The sequence below is a fragment of the Malurus melanocephalus genome, unplaced genomic scaffold (assembly GCF_030028575.1).
Source record: "Malurus melanocephalus ecotype Western Australia unplaced genomic scaffold, MMel_1.1 scaffold_62, whole genome shotgun sequence".
NCBI classification, from domain to species: Eukaryota; Metazoa; Chordata; class Aves; order Passeriformes; family Maluridae; genus Malurus; species Malurus melanocephalus.
This window is the reverse complement of record NW_026623294.1, coordinates 1,645,245-1,668,185: the sequence shown is the minus strand read 5'-3', so window position 1 is coordinate 1,668,185 and position 22,941 is coordinate 1,645,245. Positions and strand designations below refer to the sequence as shown.

The 22,941-nt window shown below is 35.2% G+C and overlaps 1 protein-coding gene across 8 annotated transcripts in view; it reads right to left on the bottom strand.

The window, feature by feature from the left end:
• Window positions 1-22,941, bottom strand: part of VPS13B (vacuolar protein sorting 13 homolog B) — a 423,643-nt gene that overhangs the window by 208,070 nt on the left and 192,632 nt on the right. For 7 of the 8 annotated variants that reach the window (XM_057366267.1, XM_057366269.1, XM_057366268.1 and 4 more), the window contains exons 21-22: window positions 16,816-16,963; window positions 5,985-6,112 (exon numbers count right to left, since the gene is read on the bottom strand). In XM_057366267.1, coding sequence (XP_057222250.1) covers window positions 5,985-6,112; window positions 16,816-16,963 — 276 coding nt within the window. The remainder of the gene's footprint in view (window positions 1-5,984; window positions 6,113-16,815; window positions 16,964-22,941) is intronic. The other variant, XM_057366266.1, reaches the window with a different exon arrangement.

Genomic DNA, 22,941 nt, shown 5'->3' with positions numbered 1-22,941 from the left:
CAGTTTGACTCCAAGCCAATGACAGCCCAAGTGAGCTGCCTTGGAGCTCTCCCTGCCAGGCAGGATGGCTGCACAGCAGTGATCTCTGCTGGAGYTGGGTCTCTTTTAAGGTTCTTCCTAGAGGCAAAGAGGCCTTTCTACTAATGACACATATGGATGAGTTCAATTCATGTTTTCTCTAAATTGCAACTGGACTGCACACCAGTGACTCTCCCCTTGAGCTGGGATGCCTCCCAGCAATTGGGATTCCTTATCTGAGACAGAGTGATCTTTCTATAACCCAAGGCAGAGAGATCCCTTATTTGCAATAGATCCTCAGTCCTCAGTAAGCTGCTGATAGCATGTTAAATTAACACTAATTAAATGCATGTAGTTAATTCCTTTAGACAGACCATTGTCAAAGTCTGAGACTAAGACTGGACCTAAGCTCCTTCAGGAGTTTAGAAAGCAAGGGGGTTTACTCTGAACCCCATGACTCAATGGAAGGACTTCCTTACTCTTTGTATTTTTTCTCTTAGATGCAAACTSTTGTCCAGATCAGACCCAGCTGCACGTCAGCCACACCAGGGGTTTGGCAAGCATGGAGGTCTGGTCTGAATTTCATGATTCAACATTTGGGTTACCTTACCCTTTTCGTCCTCCATGTAAATAACACCAGATTTATTCTATTTTCCTTTCTCAAACATGTAGGAAATGATACAGTGAACCTTGCTATTGAACTTCATCAAGTTGCACCTTTATGAATTCACATTAAAATCACTTTTGCTAATACCTTTGATGATGATTATTTAAGTTACTCTAAACCACTAATTTATGACAAATTGGTGCAGTCAGCAGGATGCTAAATATGGATTTGCTAAGAATTGGCAATATRTAATATTACAGAATTGTTTGCAGGTATAGTTTGTTTACCTGTGTTTCAATTGAAGTTTTATATGAATAACAAACTTTGCAAAACATTATTGTACGATTTCAAAGGTCAACACAATGAACACATGGTAAAAGACCATGTTTTAGAGCAAACTATGCAATTATTATAATCACACAAGAAATTACCAACTTGAATGCACAAGGGCCTAGTACGTGCAAAATTCAGTCGCACCTGTTAAACTTCTAGGAGGCAGATTCACAACTATCAACACAACTATCAACACAACTATCAGCTTCAATGGAATTTGTGCACATTTAATTCACAGAATCTGGAAATCTGCSTACTCASAAGTTCCARTGAAGGAATGGAAGGGTGCACCTAAAATGATGGAATTATATGCTGGACAGAAGTGAGAATGTGCACTGCAGATTGCTTCACCAATCGGAAAGTGTTTCAAAATATATGTAATCCAAATTCTTAAAATTAAACKACATCAATAGCATATATTAAAGCTATCATATAAATCTTTTTACACTTTTAAAATAACTGTTAAACTGTGTGCCTAAAATTGTGAATTTAATGTAAGATGTGACTGATTTATGTAACTGAATATAAATTTGCAGCAGTAAATCTTGCATTAATGTAAGGATCTGACAATCTAAGGGAAAGAAAATGAAGTAATCTGCCAGTAAGAAGTCCTCAAGCTGGGGGTCAGATCCTGTTCATGGAAACCATCTGGTTGGGACCCTCCAAGCCACACCAAACACAAATGATCTTTTAAAAAAATATCCTATTCATTAATGCCTCACAGCTGCACTGAGTGTTACTTCATTTTTCCATGGCAACATCCTTTCTGTTTCAAGGATCTGATTTCAGTTTTGGTAGCAACATGTTCGTTTGCCAATAYTGAACACATTCATGTGTTAAAGAGAAGGAATTATTACATTCTTGAAACAGAATCACCCCCTATTTTCATTTCTACTATGTCAAGGCCTATACATGCTAAATAATGTACACTAATGATAAACCAATGAAGCAAGCAGCGTTTTCCCTTCTAAAACATTAAGCAAAGCATAACTCTATGTTCTACGCTTTTACAAACATATAAGCCTAAAAATGTCCAATGACTCTTGTATAAAAAGGAAAGTTATTKGAGTATTTTTAATGCTTGTTTTATAAAACATGATGGTGCTCATTAGAGAGAAGAGTGAAATAAACACTGCAGAAAAATTAGGTCTTCCTAACTGAGGAAGGTGGTTGGAGGGAAGAAAACAAAACAAGTGACCCYGCAATGAAGAGGTGCAATGAAGAGGGACAGGTTTGTTAAGACTTAACAGACATTTATGAGAGTGACACTATAAGGAAATTCTCTTTCATAAGCCATCTTGCAATGACCCCCCAAAATGCAAAGAAGCACTGCTCACACATCTCATGTGTGGGTTCTGGGGCACCCAATATTTTAAGACCACAGATCTGCCTCCAAGATCCAAATTCGCTCTGCCCCTTTAGAGCATCTCAGCTGCAGATGGTCTAAATGGGTAGAACAGAGCCAGACACACACTGCTTGTTACAATTTAAAAGGGCAGAACAGAAATCCATGCTTTGAAGGTAGACAAAAGTAAAAATTGCTATAAATGGAAAGCAGAACACATAAGTAAAAGAACTAAGAGAGCAGGCTACCTACATAAAAATGACCACAATACGGATCAGATACRTATTATCTGACCACTTAAAACACARYGTCATTTTGCTTCATAGTATTGCTGTTATCTCCTAAAARAGCTTTTAAACCTTTTAAAAAGGTTTTATTTAGTTATGGAAAACTCAAATTTTTGTTRGTTTGTGGTAAGTAACCAACTTAAGAAATAATCCTATCTCATAATTGCCAAATAACTGCTGAGAGCTGTAACTGCTAAATAACAAGCCACAAAGTCTCTTCCTAACCCCTSGATAACGACACAGCTCAAATAACTGGAACTCGTATCAGTTCTGTCCTTCCCTTTCTTGCCTTTCAATGCTTCACTTAGTCAAAAATTTTTACAAGTTACTGCCTTAAAGAAAATAAAATTTTCAATAGTTTCAAAAAAAGCATTTATTTTTTCAAATAAATTCATGGATATTTAAGGCATGTGACATACCTAAGTTTTATACGTAACAATTATATTCTTATATAGTTGGCACTCGTTACAACATTACTCATTAATTAATTACTTTTAATACAGATCCTTCATTGTTCTCAGTGGAATTCAGCATTAACAACCAATTAAAAATAATTGTGTTTATACTGCTTCAGAATTTTAGCAACTATTAGTATGAAGAACATGTGAAAAATGAGTATTATCCTCCTGCATAGTGTAATTGCCAAAAAGACTTCAAGCCTGCATATAAAATCCTACAACAACAAAATAATAAACCAACTTTTTATTATTAAATATGAAAGTCTTTTTACTTAAATACTAATAGCTTACCACAACTGCAATGCACAAAATCTTCATGCAATATTCTATCAGAAGCAAGCCAGGGCTAGGGTTAAGCAAGTACCAGCTTTGGATCCAAAATAAACTTTCCAGTTATTTTGGTTCCAAGCACATTTACTTATTTTAGCTTCTACTAAAAGAATAATCCTTTGATGATTTTAAGTTATGAAGTTCAGTTTTATCTGACGAAAACTACAAACTTTTCTGTTCTACAATCATGTTACTGAAAGATCCAGAAACATGAAAATTAGCTTTAGAAAAAAAAAAAGCCACAGTCTAAGTGCTCCAGCATTTAACCAGACAAATTATTCTAGAAGTTTCCCTTTTCCATGCCAAGTAACAAGACAGAAAATCTGTATGAATTTAACCTTCAAATATCATTATATATGCTTAATAAAATGCACATTGTGCATAATAAAATTAATATAATGTATTTGAATTTCAAAACAGTCATAATTCTCATTTTCTTACCTTTTATAAATTGCCTTGCATAAATTTCCCATTTTGACAGGTATTGAAAGAAACTATACATAATGGCATTTGTGTCTTGAAAAAACATATTTAAACAAATTAAACATAGGGACTACTAGTAGCAATAAAAAGAACAGCAAACATATCCATAAATCATTCATCTTTCAYAAGGAAGGACTATTGCATGTTTGTGTGGAAGCACATTGTCAAACTTTCCTGTAGTGCTTCCTTGGAGTCTGTKGAAATGTTTTGCTGATAACACAACAACTTCTGGGAAGATACTGGCAAAATCTTTACCAGGTACAATTAAAGTAAGGATGAAACAAAGTATGTAAAATACTGTATAGATTCATAGAGGTGCTTAATTTCAACAGARATAAAAACTAAAAATATCATTTCAYAGTCATAATGATAAARCTAGAAAGCATGAGTACTCTACCAAAAAAAAAATAAACCCTCTAAAAAGTAAATAAATCTAGAACATCAAGCACCAGAAAAGCACCAATACAAAAACATCTTCCACCAGTATGAACTCTATTCTGTATGTTACRTCTGAGAAGCAATGTATTTACGAATTATCTTTGAGAAAATCCATGCCTACCACTGTCACCAGTTTTCATCTCCACAGAAAGGAACATTACCTTTTTCCCTATCTAGTAACATGCAAACTTCATGGTTGGTATTTTAACCATTCCTCAAAACAAATTCTGCTTGCTGGYTGTTCACAAAAAAACATACCAAGAAAAACATATGGGCAGAGTATCATAGTCCTGATTAAGTTTTCCCCCTTTATCAAGGACCCAGCTCTTCACTGTCATTATTATATTATTACTTTTATTMTATATTATTATATATTATTAATAAACATTTATTACTTAATACTTTTATTATGACTCAAACTCTAAGCCTCATTTATCTAGGGAGTCTCACTGTGCTAAGTACCACCCAGACACATAACAAAAATACACKGCTTCCTTCAAATAGATTACACAGTCTCTCTCTTATCTAGACATTTTAATCTATAGTGGTGAGAACACTAAGAAAGAAAGGAAAACAAGCAAAATACTCATGAACCCATGATGAAAGAGACGGCTGAAAACTAAACAGATTTATTAGAAAGCATCTCCTCAACCTCACTATGTTCTGCAAGCAGGTCACAAGTCTCAAGTTCTTGCTCTGGCAAAACCCGGACCTTAAAGCTTTCTAAAACTGAACTCCTAAGTATTTTTTACATGGAAGAGGAGCACAGACATGTTCTGTGATGAACCTGTATACAATTAAATACATTGATAGGAAGAAAATTAYAGGCATTCAACAATTACTCTCTGTAATGTTGGCAGTTTTTTGTGATTTTTTTTTAAATTTAAAAAAAAAAACCCCAACCATTTTTGTTACTATATCCTGGTGTACCATAAAATAYTGATCTGATAGAATGTAAGGTTCAACAAGCACAGGTTATAATAATTCTAAATTAGGATTATTTCCCAAGAAGCACTTGATAAGTACTGGGAATAACACAGTCCTAATTCCAGCGCTCTACAACTTCTAGCCATCTGAAAACTTGTTCTTGCAATCTTAAAACTGGACTCCTAACATGGCATCCATACTGCCACATGAAAACTCTGCTTTTACAGATCAGCAACTACAACCTAGAGCAGTATAAAACAAAATGCTTTAATCCAAGCAGCCATCTACTTATCTTTCAGGAAAAAGTAGGCAAGTAAGCTGCTGAGCCTTCATGGTATAACTGCATACTGTATCATATACCTYGAGAAATTATTTATCATCTACACTTTCCTCAAATAGTTTTAGGAAAAAAAGGCATTCTGCACATTTAACTACAGATACAAAGGTGTATAGTTATGTTTATAATAYAGGAAAGCGTGACAAGCAATTTTTGTTCATATAATTTTTGAAGTATGTTTCCCTGTAAATACAAAACAGTATTTCAAAACCAAAYATTTTAAAACCAAAGTATTCTTTGCTTAATTTCCCCAAAATCTGTACTTTATTTTTCATTTTCTCAGACTTTGAAATTACTGAAATAAGACAATAAAACTTGGGAGCTCCTTTAAATCCCCTCTAATAAAAAGTACTAGGATGCATAAAAAGTATCATAAAGTTTGGAAACACATAGGGTTTTTTTCACTTCCTTTTCATCTTACCTGAAGTGTAAGGCACTTAACTGCATTCCACACTATTCCAATAAATTCCTTCATTCTTTCCTCAGGACTTCTGCAGCTTTCAGATGGATTCAGCATGGTTTTCACAGGGAGTGACAAAGGACGAGATTCTAATGCAAACAAAAAAAAAAAAAACAGTTACAAAAATAAAATTTAAGTAAATTAATATACTTACTGATAGCAGAGGAAAAAAAGTTATTTTACATTCTAAAAGAGTCTTTCACTGTGTAGATCTCACTATGGACATAATAATGTGCCTGTATTAGTTTTAAACTTGTCCATACAATTGCACCAATTAAGCCCTGTGAGAAATACAACATAATAAAATTAAATGCTCAAACTTTTTTAACATGAACTGCTAAGAAAATATTATGAAGAAGTTTGACCTAAACAAATCAAGACAGTTTTCAAAATGAGATAACCTATTTGATGATGCAACAGAAATCCAAGAGGTTTTCACACACATTGCTGCCAGTGTAATCTGAAGGTTTCACCTTTCTAAAATTGTAAGAAATAACAGACCACATTAAATAACAGCCTTTAATTTGTTTTCTTTGAAAGACTCCCTTAAAAAACTTGAGTATGCTTTCAAAAAAAGGCATAAAAATTAAACTATGTTCTCACTTTGTCAAATTTTAAGGTAATAAAGTATGAAATATTTTAGCAAAATTCAGTACTTTCTAATAAAAAGACACATTTCCTTAAACTGATAGTTATTTAATAGCATGAACATAAAAAAATTTTAGATAACAGAAGCATTAAATTGAACATAAAAACACTAGCACTTCAGAAGAGGACCATGAGTGGTGCAYAGCTCCTTCTGACATGTTTTACAGAATATCCTCCTCCTTGTGTTTCGGGATACCCTGCAAACTATTGTCAGCTTAGTTAACATTTCTAGTTTTGCCCTACATGCTGTGGAGCTGACAAAACTGCAGGAATAAATKATGAAAATTTCATTACTTCAATTTAAGCTAAATTGAAATCAGTGTGAGACAATTTATGTCTACCAATTTTACAGCTAGGAGAAATCTGAGGCATAAAAATTGCAGAAAATATCTTAAAATAAAATTATGCTATCAACTGCACTAAGGTGAGCAAAAATACATGCTCCTTGACATGCATCACTGCATGGTTCTTCAGTAATGCAATGAAACATGCAAAGATTTCAAACAGAAACATCTAAGAGGTGAACTTCTGCCAAGAGCATGCAATGCTAATGTCACTGGAAGAATTAATTTGTGACATTTTGCCCATCAAAGCTAGACTTCATAAACATCAGAGAAAATCCCTCAACAAACAGTATTTTTAATAATCTTAAAGAGAAACATTCACTTTATTAAACTGATGGAGAATCCAACGATTCAGAAAGAGATGTGGTCAAAAGAGTAAAACAGAATTTTTATGGCTGCAGTATAATTACTTCTCTCTAAGATGTAAAGCTACAATTATAAATCTGTTAGAAGAATAAGGAATGAAAACTGGATCATGAGACTGTAAAAAGCGTGACATTTCATTTTTTGTTCAGCTGTTCTGGAGAGACAAACATGTAAATTATTCATCTGGAGAAGCCCTGTGCAATAGCGGTTTTATAACATCTCACACGGACAGTTTTATGCCATGCAGTATGTCTTCCATCCACATTATGAATGGATTAAGTTAAAACAAAGAGATTAGTCAACGAATAGGGTTTCTCCTTAACTTCTTACCCCCTCATTTCACACCATCTTCTGTCCAGTCAGGCCTTACACTACACATACACTACAAGGGAAGAATTAGGAACAGCTTGAGTACCAAGAAATATTAAAATAAAAGAGTCATTGAAGCAGAGAACCCTAGAACAGAAGTGTGGGCAAGGATGAGAACGATGTACAACATCACAGTGAGACTCTGGGGATTCCCCAGGTAAGATGCTTCAGTTCAGGATAAGTAGATAAATACGATGTAAACCCACATGTTCTACAACACACTCAGCAGGGATTATCAACATTCTACATCGCTTAACAAATGCATCCCCTCATGAGTGGGTTTTCTCCCATATTTTATCTGCAGGAAAACAAACGCTGCTACTTCTCGATCAACTGGCAGAAGAGCCAGAAATCACAATCTATGAATTAAAAATAAGATTTRTTGACTGAAGTACCTCATTTTGGTTCATATACATGTAATTCAAATTTGCAATATTTTAGGAATATCCACACTGAAAACCCAGCTTCACTATAACCCTTCATGCTCGACCAAGGGATTTAAAAAAAAAGAAAACCAACCAAACCAATCCCAACAGAYAGATAAGGAACCATTCAACCATAAACCATGGAAAAGGAATAAAACGTGTATCAGAGTGGAAAGAAGAAGCAAGCAAAGAAGTCACTCCTAAAGAGAAAAGAAGAAAGATTTTTTTTTTTTCCCTGTACTGTAAATCCCAGAGTTTAGCCTGAAGGGATGCTGAGAAAGAAGTGTATTAATTCCTTGTCAGGCAAGGACACCAGTAGATGACACTTGCTAAGACACCATCAGGTGTGGCTACCATGAGTGTCTGGCCAATCCTCTACAGTAGATGTGCACACTGGATTCAGCCTCATCTGTCTGTATGAAGGTTGATTTCCTAAAATAATGATGCTACTTAGCTACTACTGAACTGAAAACCTTGAAACATTTCCTGGCAATGTAATCAGTCTTGGGTTGAACCCAGGTGCAAGTCAGCAATAGCTAGATAGAAAATACGATTTGTAGGACACGTTTCCAAATTGACAAAGGGGAAAGAAAAAGTCCCACCAGAGTGGGGACTGCTTCAGGTCATACAAGTTGAATTTTTAAGAAAACCAGTGTACAGGAACAAAAAATGCTCCAACTCTCATCTTTTAGTCCCTTATTGTTTAATTGGTATTTTTACAAATATATACACCATATCAATCACACAGAAGCCTCCACACTTGCCCATTTCAGAATACATTGGTAATGAACAGACTTTTTTAAAAAAAAAGGACTCATAGAAGGAGCAGTTTTCACAACTTTTGGTTAAAGTACAAAGGAAGTTCCAAGTGGCAATCCTGCTACWTTAATCATTACTCACTTTGTAGGAGATGTAACCAAGCAAGACTTACAAGTATAAATTCTAGTTAAAGGTGTCCTTCTTATTTGGACATATGTCTCCTTCTTATTGTTTTTTTAGCATACTGGGAATGAGGTTTTTTACAAGTCTGACCCAGAAAATACATAAGTTTTGAAAAYAAAGAGAACTTTTGTGAAAATCACACTATTCTGTGCTATTAATATTCAGTGACTTAAGAAATAGGAAAGGGAAAAGAAAATTTCTGAAGTGCGACTTGGAACAAATGGACATTTCCTCAAATAATTCAGTGCAGAAATAAAACACATATCAGAGACTTCCACTACTGGGTTAGAGAACATTGATAATCTGTAGTCAATGCTGGCCTCATGCCTCCCTCTCTCCTTACAGCTAGCAATTAAACTAAAGTGAAGTTTCTTATTCCTGATTTCTGTGTGGTACCTATCAGACCTATCAGGTCTCAATCTCTGTGGCACAAGGCAGACTCAGTTTCCTGTCCCACTGTTTCCTCAGATACCTCACACACTGAGAAGGCAGTAGCTTCTTTCTGGCTGGAAAAGGTTCTCCTGCTGCAGGCAAACTCACACTTTCACTGCTGCCCAAAAGCTCAGAGAGTTCCTGCTCCAGGACAGGTCCACAGACAGCCACCCCCACAGCCGGACCCTCTCCCCCGTCACATCTTGTGACCGTAATCAAAACGTGTCTGTCCCATGACCTCAACAAGCTGGGAATGCTTTCCTGCCAACATCACATCATCTGTCGCACAGCTTCTCACACCCCAGAAGGGAGCTAAGCTGAGGAAAATGCTGTTACAAACSGACCACAGTTACCAAGAGGCCATGACAGCAAAACACATTAAAGGAAAAAAGAAATCAGAGGAAAGAGTACTCCTACCACATGGCTCCTTTTCTAGGAAGATTTTTCCTCTACTAAAATTGGAAGTGGTCTCCAAAGAGTCAAAGTACTCATTGGAATTTCTTTAACAGGTATTCAGTTTCATGTATTAGATAGGTCTTTCCATAAAAAGATTAAAACAAAAAATATTGAGGTGTATGCAACACTCTAAGAAACTGTTCAAGAGGTCTAAAGGATTAGAAATGAGATCAAAATCCAATGGAGGAGAAAATGCGAACTTTAAACAAAAGCTTTAAAAACTGAAAAAATCCAAATGGCCTACAGCCATGTATATATATACATATATATATATATATACATATATTTACTTTTTATTAACAGAAGATGAATTGTTTTCTTCATATGTAACAAAACCCAAAAATTACCCCTCTAATTAAACACCAGTCAGCACGTTCTRAAACCCTACAATTTTCTGTAAATCAGCAGGTTTTTGGTTTTGTGTATAATACTATATAAAAGCAAAAGTTCAGTGAAAGTTGTTACATAAAAGCTTGTTTGTCTTACAATTTTTTTCAGAAGACTCTCTATTTTATACTTGCAACACAACAGAATTAAACTTATGTGTTTATAAAGTTATTTGAAGGCATCACAAAGCATCCACACTTTTGTGTAAATGACAACCAAAGAAATTCTGTTCCCAGTATAATACATTTCCATTAAATAATTTTATACTGTGATTTAATATTAAAGCATTTTACATATACAAGGAATTGCAAAAACACAGAGGAATAGGTTGTTAAAATATTTCCTATCTTAATGCAAGATTTTTCCCACCATTCAATTTAAAAGTTAATGAAAGCAGCGGGCTCACTGAAACTCAAACCTGCATTTACCAATATCTTCTGAACCATCAGTACCCTTCAGAAGTCTTTCACAAATATTCACGTTTTATTTTTGAGGTGTCGTAAGACAAGTTATTCCCCACACTCCCATTCCCAGATGAATGATACTCAAATCATTCATGCAATCTTTTCTCTAAGAATAGACTACATGTACTTTTTGAAATTTGCACTCYCTATCAGAATGTTTGAGAAGAAAAGCACTACTTTAATGACACCACAAAGTCCTTTTAAGTTTATAAAAGTACATGATATATTTGCCAGCATACTGAGTAGTGTTTGCATAAATCATTTCCTTACTGGCCTTGGAGCATTTTTGCACTCTACTTCACTAACAGTGTAAATAATACATTACTTTTATCAAGATAATAATTGAGCCACACAGTCCCTGACAACTCACAACAGTGAGTTCCTTATRTGCAGGAAAATGGCAGCAGAGGGGTGTAGTGACTGAATTTCTATGGTCACCAAGGAGTTAACAGMAGAATAAGTGTTAAAACACAGAGGATTTTAGCATATGTCAATAAACAAAGACAAATGTGATATTAATGCTGTTGTGCAACCAGAAAGGATCTTTCTGTGTGAAAGTGTATATTGGCTAGGGAATGGCTATGGTCAGCATTTTCTCCCACCAAATTCTTAACGATTGCTGCACTATTTCTGGCAAAAAAAAATACCTATTTAGATCTGGGAACAAAAATAAAAYAGGATTGATGCTTTTGTACAAATCAAAACCAGCCATTCAGAGGCCAAATGGAGCTACCAGATTAGTAATTACAAAAATGTGATATTTGTGAGTCCATATGTAAAGTCCATGCCTGAATTTATCTTAATATCMCTTTGCATTCCAAATACAATTTATACCATGAAGTAAGAATTTCAGTCTTTGGATCTGCAATAAATTCTGATAAATGTGGAATTCTGCCTAGTACTCCACCTTTTTAAAAAATACACAGAAAGTTCCTTAATCTTATAAATATAAGCTAAAAATAAACAACCATTTGTTCTCTCTCAACACTGCATTTCTTCATGCAGAAAGAATGTTTGATATACTACATTGGCTTAGAGTTTCTAACATTTCTGAAATCCACACAGTGAACTGAAGAAGTCATGCCACCATAACAAAAATGCTAAACATTTTACTAGCTGACAAAACTCAGAACAATTCATTCTCAATACAGATATGTGACTTTCCAGCCATTTAAAGTGTTCTATAAATCACCAGTGCCTGGACAACTTCCTTTTAAATAATCCAAGAACTAAAACCCATTTATAGAAATCCTAGTATTTTCAAGCACCCTAGGTAAATGTGCATCAAATTTAAATTTCTGATTTTGCTTATTCCTTCAAGTATTTTACTTAAGTATTTAGCATCTATTTAATTTCATTCATCTTCCCAAATTAATCATCCATCATACATTTCAGAGTAGGCGTGAATAAACGATAATCATTCAGTTCATTGAGCAGAAATAGTGACCTGCTAATTTAAATACTTTGGATAATCCATTGATTTCTCACAAGCCAGACTTCACTCACATTTGCCAGGTTTTTTTTGCATTCCAACAGCTCATTTTAGCAGGAATCTAACCATGCATTCTAGTTGTACTCTCACAAAAACAAAAATCAGGAACTGCATCCAGTTTTGCTAAGTACAGGTCCTATACCAAAACTTTTTAGTAGAAACTTTTATAGCTTAAGACCAAACTTCAAATAAAACATTGGTTTGTCTGTTATCAGCTGGTCTAAATAAAATAGAGACATGTCTAGATTTAAAGCCTTGTCCTTYCTTAAGTATTTAACAGTGGCTCAGAAATACCTCATGTATACTTTGTATAATTTTGAAAATTACTTCAGTAAAGCTTTCAAAATCAAATTACTAACACTTCCCATAAAACCCAAGAAATTCYAGCTATACTAAGCACCTAACAAGCAACTTAAGTTTTATTATATCTATACTAGTAAATGTTAGGAAGTGCTTGAAAGGGAAGATGAGGATCTTTCTTTGCCCGGYTTCCTATGGAAAGAAGGTTTGTGCAATCCTACATTTCCTGCACATGCACACAATTCATTTGCTTGTTCTGTAGTTCCTTAGGTATTTGCTGGTCAAATTCAAAAGGGTAAATATTTCAAAGGTACTACACTTGTAAAATTTCTGGGAAAATATGCAAGCAGCTAGAAATGGGTCACGGGAGCTCTGTCCTCATCAGAATTCAGGTGATTTACACAGGGCAGAAAACACAAAGGCTATCTAAGAGAAGAGTTCTCAGTTTTCTTGTTAAGACACCATCCTCCATCTGCTTAAAATACAAATAGTAGACTAGATGCAACAGCATCTATAAAGCTTTCAACTCTTTAATTATTTCWAAGAACATAAATTCCAAAGAACAAAGTATCAGTGTTTCAGAAGCACAAGAGATTTTTCCAAAATGCAGTGCTTTTATATCCTATCCTTTTATTCTTCTCTATGCATACATTCTTACACAACACATCTACACTTCCTGCAGATTGAAACAAAGCTGGATTCTCTTCTCAGCTTTAAAACTGGAAGTAACATTGAACTTGCAGCAGAATGAAAAGACCACTTTGCTGTGTGAAGCACAGACCTAGCCTATGAAAAAAACACTGCCCCAAACTCACCATTGCTTAATTCTCTTTTGCAAATGCCCTTCCCATCTGTCCACCAGGCAATAAAATGGAGCAGTCAGGTGCCAGCTGTAGCAATAAGAAACACTCACYGGCTTTTTCAGGCCTAATGTACACTCGTGACATGGCTGAAATGCAGTCACCCCCTGTACCATGAGCCAACATGTCACTGCTGCATAGCAGGGATCACCAAAATTTKGTCTAACAAGTGTAGGTTCAGTCAYGGGACAAGGCAGTCAGTTTTCAGATGCCTTCATAACAGGTTATGGAGCTTACTCCATCCAGAAAGTTCATGACTTCTTAGAAGATACATTAAATTCCATTTACCTACCTGTTCTCTAGCTATAAGAAAAGCCAACTTTCAGGATTCTGAGTAAGAAGTTWATAACCTTTTCAGCCTCTCTAAAGTAGCTTCTTTCATTTAAAGGTGTTCTTCATACTAAGAGCACGTGTGAGRCTACTTTCCCACTGATATTGAAAAATTAGATGCCATAGTCACTGGATTACACCTCACAGGACAGTGTCAAATTTGYATCTGTGATATCATGGTTATTTCCAAAGTGATAAATGTTGGATGTCATGGTAGATGTTAGTGAAATTAAATTTTATATTTAGTGGAATTAAATTTTTAYTTTTACTTTCAATTTTYGCATTAGTATCAACTGTTTCAGGTATGTTATACCTGCCATTTTATCTCCAGAGTATAACAAACATATAAACATTTTAAAACACAGGTGTGCTGGTTTAGGCTGGGGTAGAGTTAATTTTCTTTACGGTGGCTRGTACAGGGCTGTGTTTRGAATTTGTGCTGAACACAGGGTTGACAATACAGAGATATTTTAGGTTTTGCTGAGCAGGGCTTACACAGAGCCAAGGCCTTTTCTGCTTCTSGTACTGCCACACTGGTGAGGAAGCTGGGGCATGCWGGTCAGGAGGAGCCATACTTAGGACAGRTGACCCCAASTGACCATTGGGATACTCCAGACCATGTGGTATTATATTCARTAAATAAAGTGGGGGAAGAAGGAGGAAGGKGGGGRMMWTTKGRRKKRWKSYMWTTKKYYTYCCMARKYMMCSWWRSRMSYKRWKGGGSCCYKSYYYYCYKGRGMWKGSYKRAMMMCYKSCYKSCSWKGGRARSMRKKRAWTTMWTYCYTKKTTTKRWTTKSYTKKSWKSMWKRMYTTTKSYTTYCCYWWTWAATYKKYYTTTTYYYMAMCCMMMARKTTTTWMRSYTTTWWCTKTCTGATTCCCTCYACATTCCCATTGCTGGGGCAGTGAGTGAGTGGCTCAGCTTTGCTGGCAGGAGTTACACCATGATGGCTTCAATCCAGTAGTGTCAKGCACACTGCCTCTTACAAAAAACCCAGAAGACCCTCTAAGATGTGTGTAGCTTCTCTTGAAAAAAYAGTAGCATTTTTCAACTATTTTAACAGTTGAAAATTAATGAAACCAAATTCAATAATCTCTTCTTTAGATGACTCCTTCTAATTCAAAAAAAGAAAATACTTAGTCAAYGTTATCTCTTGAAAGAATTAGTACCATCACCTCTTATTTCACAGTATCAAACTCTGTGCTGCAAAATTGTTTATAGAGAAGCCAARTATCTACTTAATTTTAAAAAATCCTCAGCATCTAGGCTAAACTTAGTGGATGAACTGAATGAGTAAAGCAAATGGCAGATATTAAATGAAATCTACAAGCGAACTTTTCATTTTTGCAGCAATGTGTGTTATAAGTAACTGAAAACAGATCTTGACATTAACTTCAAATTAAAAAGATGGAAGTTGAGATACACAGAAACTCTCCCTTTTGCTTTTATGACATTTTTTATCATTTGTAATTTCATGTTATTATTTCTCACATATACAAACACCCCAAAAAATCAAAACTGGCATCCATGGCATTTCTAGATTTTGAACAATAATATTTTCTTTTAGTAGAATATTCTGGTGTGATCAGAAGAGATCACAGTAAAGAGAAGACCTCAATGTAAAGGTAAGAGACACTGAAGAACTAAAAGGGCCACCACACTCAGGAGGGACCAGACTGGGACACTAATTTTCAAAGTCCAAGCACAAAGCAATTTCTGCAAAATACACACCTACTTTTTATAAATTGGTAATTAAGAAAAATGAATCTAGAATCTATTCTTGCAAATAGCTRTGTTTGAATGTCAAATATTCAAAACCATGGAAGTTTTCCTAGTGAACTACACCTTTGTGCTTTGCTGGCCCAGGCAGAATTAACTGACRTCAAGAAGAAACAAATCATGCCATTTATGATTTTGATAAAAGCAGAACAAATGATAAACACAGTTAAAAAAAGAATATGCTTGGTACAGTCATTTCATCACAGGCAAAAATAAGGGAAATGCATAAATGAATTTTAAAAATAAATGGATAAATAGTAAAAATAAAGTATATTTATGAATGAAATGGAAGTCCTACAAATTAATCTATTGTTTTACAACCAGTGATAACATGACAACCCACTAATATTCAGCAAACAGATTTTCTAAATTAGCCCCTTTTAATCTCAAAATAGCATTTAGCTCTACCATTAATGAATGAGACTGTAATTTCAGTTTCAGCAGACAACATCTTGAAGTGCTTCATGATAATCTGGAAATAAACATCAATGCAAAGGAAAAGAGAATTTGTTTAGTGTATTTCAGAAGGATCACTAGAAGTCTCAGCAGGATAGTAATTATTTTTGGATGATCACCTACTTTACTACTTGCAGATAGTAGCATATGAGAAAATACACCAGAAATTCCAAGAAAACCATACTATCTTGATTAGTGGTAATGAACTCTCATTTTAGACTCTTAAGTGACCAGAAAATRCTCATAAAACAAATAATTTCTTGAACCCCACAAGCAGAAGTACCAACAAATGCACCTTTTTCTGGTGACTGATTTTGAAAACAGTGAATTTTAACTGTTGATGCACAAATCTTGATTGCCAAAGATGTCAAACTTTAAGCAATGTAAGTAGACTGACTGAAATTAGAGATTAGTCATAGTGMGAAGTCTGACAAAATTATGGAATAAATATCAAGGCAAATGACAGATATTCTATTGAAAGCAGATCTCATTTATCTCATTTTCCAAAATGTATTATATCAGAATATCAGGGCCCCAAAGACAGCATTAAACAAAACTGAGAATAAAAATAAACACGTATTTGAAAATTAAACATTTGATTATTTTTAACTCAAAACCTTTTCATTTCTCTGAAGCTGAAATTGTTCCACAGTACTTGCACAGCTGATGTTGTTCAGTTTTGGAGGCACGTTAGTGAGGGAGGTTGTAAATGCAGAAYGAATAGTTTCAATTAAGTGAGATACCTGTTACTGTTTTTGTTTTGACAGGACTGCTGGCATATTCAGAGGCTTGATTTGACTGCTGCCTTGCCAAAGGTGCACTTCCAATTGATGCTTCATCCTCTTTTTTCCGAGTTACTGGCACACCCAGCGGAACAGCTCCTACGGACTGCTAGAAAAAGAAGTACCTTGTGAGCCACTAAAAACCTAAACACATTAATATTGAATTATGGCATTGTCATGAGAAATGCATTTAAACGACATTTTTTGAAATGTATAGAAGAAAATTTGAAATACTGATTGAAGYACAAATATTTGGAAACCAAATTGAARTTAAATGTTACATTCAGACTTGCACTTGTAATTCTTTGAGTCCTGTTAGTCTGAGAAAAAGCTCTGTGAAAACAAAAAAAGTGCAATAAACTTGGTACTAACTAAACCAAAGTTAGTTTAGACAACCAAAAAGCATATGAATAAATTTGGCTGATGACCAAAGTAAAATAATTATCTACACGTTTAATGGGAACTGGAAAATTTTAGCCAGATATGAAGACCCAAATAAATTTATTAACCTTTATTAAACTTCAAAATATAGATATATTGGTATTTCTAAATTACTGTGCTTCTTCATAACATTTTAAATATAAGATTTAACTGACTGCTACTGATTTTGAACTGTTGTACCTTTCAAGAATATCAATAAAAGACAAAATGCTCAAAATGTGGAACTGCTATACAAAACTGAAGGCATTGAAACCAAATTTGAAGGACTGCATCCTYGTTTTAAGAAAAGTGTGATTTGTATTAATCCACATGGGTTCTGGAACAAAGGAATAGTGTCTATTGGCTTTGTTGTTACTTTTTTATTAATGCAAGCCAGAAAAGACAAAATTATTAAAAACCATTCAATCCTCAATGCTGCTATACAGTTGGCTCTTAACATCAGCTGCCATGTAAATTGCAGATGCATCCAGTTGACAAAAGCAGCATAATTCTACCACTGATTTTGCAGAAGGTTATCATTTAAAGATGACAAGGTTTTTTTTTTCTAAAGATCAGACATTAGGATTACATGCATCTTAATTTTTGTGTAATTTAATTTTGTTCGTATTGGAGTGAAAATGTAATCCATATAACTGMGTAATGAGAAACCTCACACATTGCATTAGGAATCTCTGTGGGAAACAAATTCGTGTGAGGCAGGCAATGTGCTTGTAAATTTTCTCCAATAGAAAACAGATCACTGAATCAAGCAGTGCGCAATATGTGGACACATACAAAACCCCAAAACAAACAGAAAAATCATTTAAYTGAAGGAGAATGACTTCCAAACACCATCACTATTTTCCACTATAAAAGTAAATTAAAATGAGACAATCAACTATTTATTCCTACTCCAGTGAAAACAATCAATTTATATATACAGTGGTATGCAAAGTTAATAGAAAAATACTAATGCCAATGACAAACAGAACTCTCATCTCTACTCCTCCCTCTGAATGTACAGTCATTAGCTYTGTCTCCAAAAGCACTAAAAAGTTTTTCTGGAATACAGTAAGTAACTTGTCACCTTGGTGTCCCCTCCAATTATAACAACAAAAATCCCCCTCAGYTTTGAAAATACAGCCTTTACACCACAGAAATACTTCCCACATGCACACAGGGAGRGGACCTGAAGTTTTGTTAACTTTTGATCAGACACTTTACATCACTTCTTTTCAAAATCTTGCAATTTRTCTGATACAACCTTGCATATGGAATAGCCATCTGCAGCTTTCCATGACAGCAACTGTTGAGCCATGATTTGGCAATTCTGGATATAACACTGCATCATTGGCTTGCCAAAGTGAAGCAAGAATTTCTGAAGAATAAATGCAGAGAACACAGAACAGTACAAAAGACAATAGGATGGAAATACTGCCTGAAGAAGCTGTATCTATTTCTGAACCACTGAAAAAAATGGATCAGCAAAATATAATAAGTTACACCACTAGTCAAAGAGTGAAAAACATCAAGGCTATCACAGCCAGATAAAGCTGGAAAAAATTATGMCCAAATATTGAGTGCTTGAGCGCTGATCTGGACAATGAAACAGCTGTTTTATCTTTGCTCACTGAAATCAAGCCTGATGTTGCTGCTGCTGACGCCCAGTACAATCTTGTCAGGTTTTTGGCAAAAGATTTCTGGTTAAAAGAACCCAGAAGATGAAAGATTCGTGTTGAACTAGATGGAAAAGGATCATCAAGATTTGAGGTTTAGCCACAAACTGATGAGGAAATTGTGGCTTGGGAAATAGCAGATGACAAGAGCCCCACAGCTGTAGGAGAAGATGAATCTGATGGGAAAGGAGACATTGCGGGTGAGTGTTATCGTAAGCATTTCATCACAAGAATCCAAAAAGCCAGCTATAAAGTAGTATGTAGTAAAGCTTAAAYACACCTACTTGGGATTAAGCTTTATGGTTACTAATTGGGAGTGTTATAAAAGATAAAGAACATGTAACAAAGTTTTGGAACTATAGCAGCATTTATATTAGGTTGTTTTGTTGACACAAAGTCARAATCAGATTCTGTTCTAGAATATTGACGGTTTTATCAATGCAATAATGTTTTGTGGCAATTAAATACAGAGTTGTAAAATAATAATTAATGAAATTGAAAGTAAAAAAGGTTACTACTTTTCAAATACAATTATTGTTACTAAGTTTTTAAGCAGTGGCTGAAAAACTACAGAAAAGTAATCCTTTTCTGAATTTAATTTTCATTGGCACAAATAATCTGATACATTACACACCATGTTAAGTGTGTGTACAAAAAATACACACACATACATGCCATTTAAGCATGCAAACGGATCAACAGATATCAATTTTTTTGGGTTTTTTTTTTTCACTTCATACTGTGTGGTCAACATGACTTTGGAAATGATAAAGATCTAAAATCAGAAAAAGGCTTGGAAAAAATAATAGTCAAAAAACAACTGCCAAAAATACTAAGGCCCTAGCATTTCCTGATTTATATGGAGACATGCCAACTAACTAAAGCTAAAATATCCTGTAAAGAGGACTAGTGGAAATGTGCCTTAGGTGAATTAATATTWTACTTTTCTTGTTTTTTTTGTAATTAAATATTTTATTTCTGAATTATAATTTCCTACAACTGTGAGGCTGAAAAGACTGTAGGCAGATCTGGGAACACGAGAAGTGAGTTTTACAGAAAACTTGAGCAAGTGAGCAGACAAGTAACTTCCATGCGAGGGATGCCTATAGAGTCACCTCCCTGATAACAAACCAAAGGCAAGAGAATATTCCAAGATAGGAACTTAAATTTTATAAGCAAAGGAAAAAATGAAGCACTGGCTTGTGAAATGCCAAATTGAAAAGCATCAGCCCAGACATGGTTGCTATCTCTGAGATGGTACTAAACCCAGTTACTCCCTGTGATGGATGCTGCATGCACACAAACTGATGCGCACACGAGGTGGCTCACAACCAGCAAGCAGGAAGAAAAATCAACAAAGTCTTTGGAGGGGGGACAGATGGCAGCTCTGGTCAAGACATGATGTTCATTGAACATCTAAGATCACTGCCATGCAATCATTATCTAGCTCAGAGAAGAATATTTACCTTTGCTTACAAGACTGTCCAAACTGCAGCAGAATGAGCTGTGACAGCGAGGAGGATCTGCCCACCTTGCAGCAAGTTCTAAAATGTCATAAAAATGCAATCACTGCTTGACTGCCAAGTTACATTTMATTGCTTTGATTTCTAAGATTATTAGTACACCTAAATTGTTTCAGAGACTTCAAACAAAGCAAGGCATTARGCTTAGCTCCCAATCAAAATGAATAAAATTGCATTAATTAAAATTAATTGCTAAATAAAAAGACTAGGCCTGCTTAATTCTTGGGGTTAAAAAAAAAAACACCTTCTTTCCTGGCAGGTGAACTTGCTAATTCAGATGGAATTCTATGACTGCTTCAGGTGGGCATTTCAGGTGCACAAACTACTCCCACACTGAGTGTAACTACACTTACAGCTCATTTTACAAAAAYAATCCATAGAGACTAAAGTATTCTTTAAAATGAACACCAATTTTGGCTGACACACAGAATAACATTTAAAAACAAAACCAAGGCAAATTTCTGTGTCAATTAAATCCTGCTTAAAATCTAGCATGGGTTCTTTAAAATCTAGCATGGGTTCTTAAAAATCTAGCATGGGTTCTTTACTTAACCACCAGGCAAGGTAAGATGTCTTTTATGTTTGCTGCTGCAACTTCATGGATTATTACAAGTTACTGAAAAAATGGTGGCAACAAACATACTTCGTAGAGGTCTAAGAAATTCAGGGAAGCAGAAATGTGATATAGAACACCCAGATAATWTAAARTATGTGATTTAGATGTAGGATATAYGGATGGGAGTGCAAGTASTCTTTGAGCAGTGACATGGACTGCATATAAAGCAAAATAATTACATTTTTACCTGATTTCTTATTAATGAATTAATTCTTAAAATGTAGAGCTGACTAGAAAAACATTCATATTAAAAAAATTATCCATGTGTCCAACACAATAGTCATCTTCATCATCAACACAATATATAGACATCTTCACACTCTTCTTAGTGTTTGACCCTGAGATTAGCTGAGCTGGCCAGAGTATGGTGCTAGTAACACCAGGGTGGTGCATTTGATCCCCATATGGGCCATTCACTTAAGAGTTGGACTCCATGAACTTTCTGAGTCCTTTCCAATGAAGAATATTCTGTGATTCTATTTCAAAGCTCTAACACAACAAATGTTGCTACAAAAACACCCTCAAAAACCATTAAATAACTTCATCCAGAATGCTTTTCACCTATTCTTTAGGTTTAGAACCAAAGCAGAGCAAAATCAGAAAGTGCATGTTTTAATTTCTTCTTGACATATTAAATACTAGAAAGCTGAATCTCAATCCTTTGACCGTTATAAGAATCCCATGACAGGTTAATAACCAGATGCCATGACAAATTCCCTCTCTTTTAAAATACACATTGAGCCATTGGATGCGCCATTATCTGCTGGGGCTGCCCATCTGCAAAGCTGCTCTGCAGAAAAGGTCTTGGTGGASACCAGGTTGAAGAAGAGACAGCAAAGCACCCTTGCTGCAAAGAAGGTGAATGGTATCCTGGGCTGCACTRCACAAGGTATTGCCAGCAATTTGATAAGAAGGGATCTTTTCCCTCTACTCAGCACTGGGTTTAGTTTTGGACTCCCCAGTAGGTGACAGACACTGGCATACTGGAGAGAGTCAAGCAAAGGGCCACAAAGATGATGAAGTACCAGAGCATCTTCCATCTGAGCAAAGGCTGAGGGGCTGGGAWTGTTCAGCCTGGAGGGGAGATGGCTCACAGGGACCTTCTCAATGTATAAAAATACCTCAAAGAAGGGTAAGATGGAAAAGAAGATGGAGCCAGGCTCTTCTGAGTGATGCCCAGTGACAGGAGCAGAGAAAATGGGCACAAACCAAAACACAGGGGATTCCCTCTGAGTGTAAAAAAAAACATTTTTACTGTGAGGCTACCTGAGCACTGGAACAAGCTCTTGATTCAGCAAGACATCGTGCCATCTACTCTAATAACTAAGAGGTTTTTACAGACTTCACACATAAGAAAACTAAGTAGTTTGTCTCAAATGCAGTTCAGAGATGTTAATTCCACTTCTGACCAATRCAAAYATAAGCAGAACTGGCTTTGCTGTAYCACCTTTTAAAGAAAACATGCTGCAAAGTATACCATACAATGCACAGACATACAGCAGAACTTATTRCACACTGTTTCAGTATTTTCCTCTATTTTTATTTGAAAAATTTACAAATTATTAACTTGCTATAAATACACTAAAAGAAGCATATCAAACGCATGCAACAAAAGCTCTGCACTTGTTTATGGTTTATATTTATAGCTATTATTTCATTTTTGCCTGACCAAATTTTGTAAGAAGTATTACAATTCATGATYAAAATCCAGCCATGCCCCTCAGACTGGTATTATTCCTACCTATGTTCAAAATCACCAAGTAGATAAATGGTAATAATAGACAAGACTACAGATACAGAGGAGGCTTATTTTACACAATACTTCCATTCCAGCAAAGAAGTGTAAGAACCT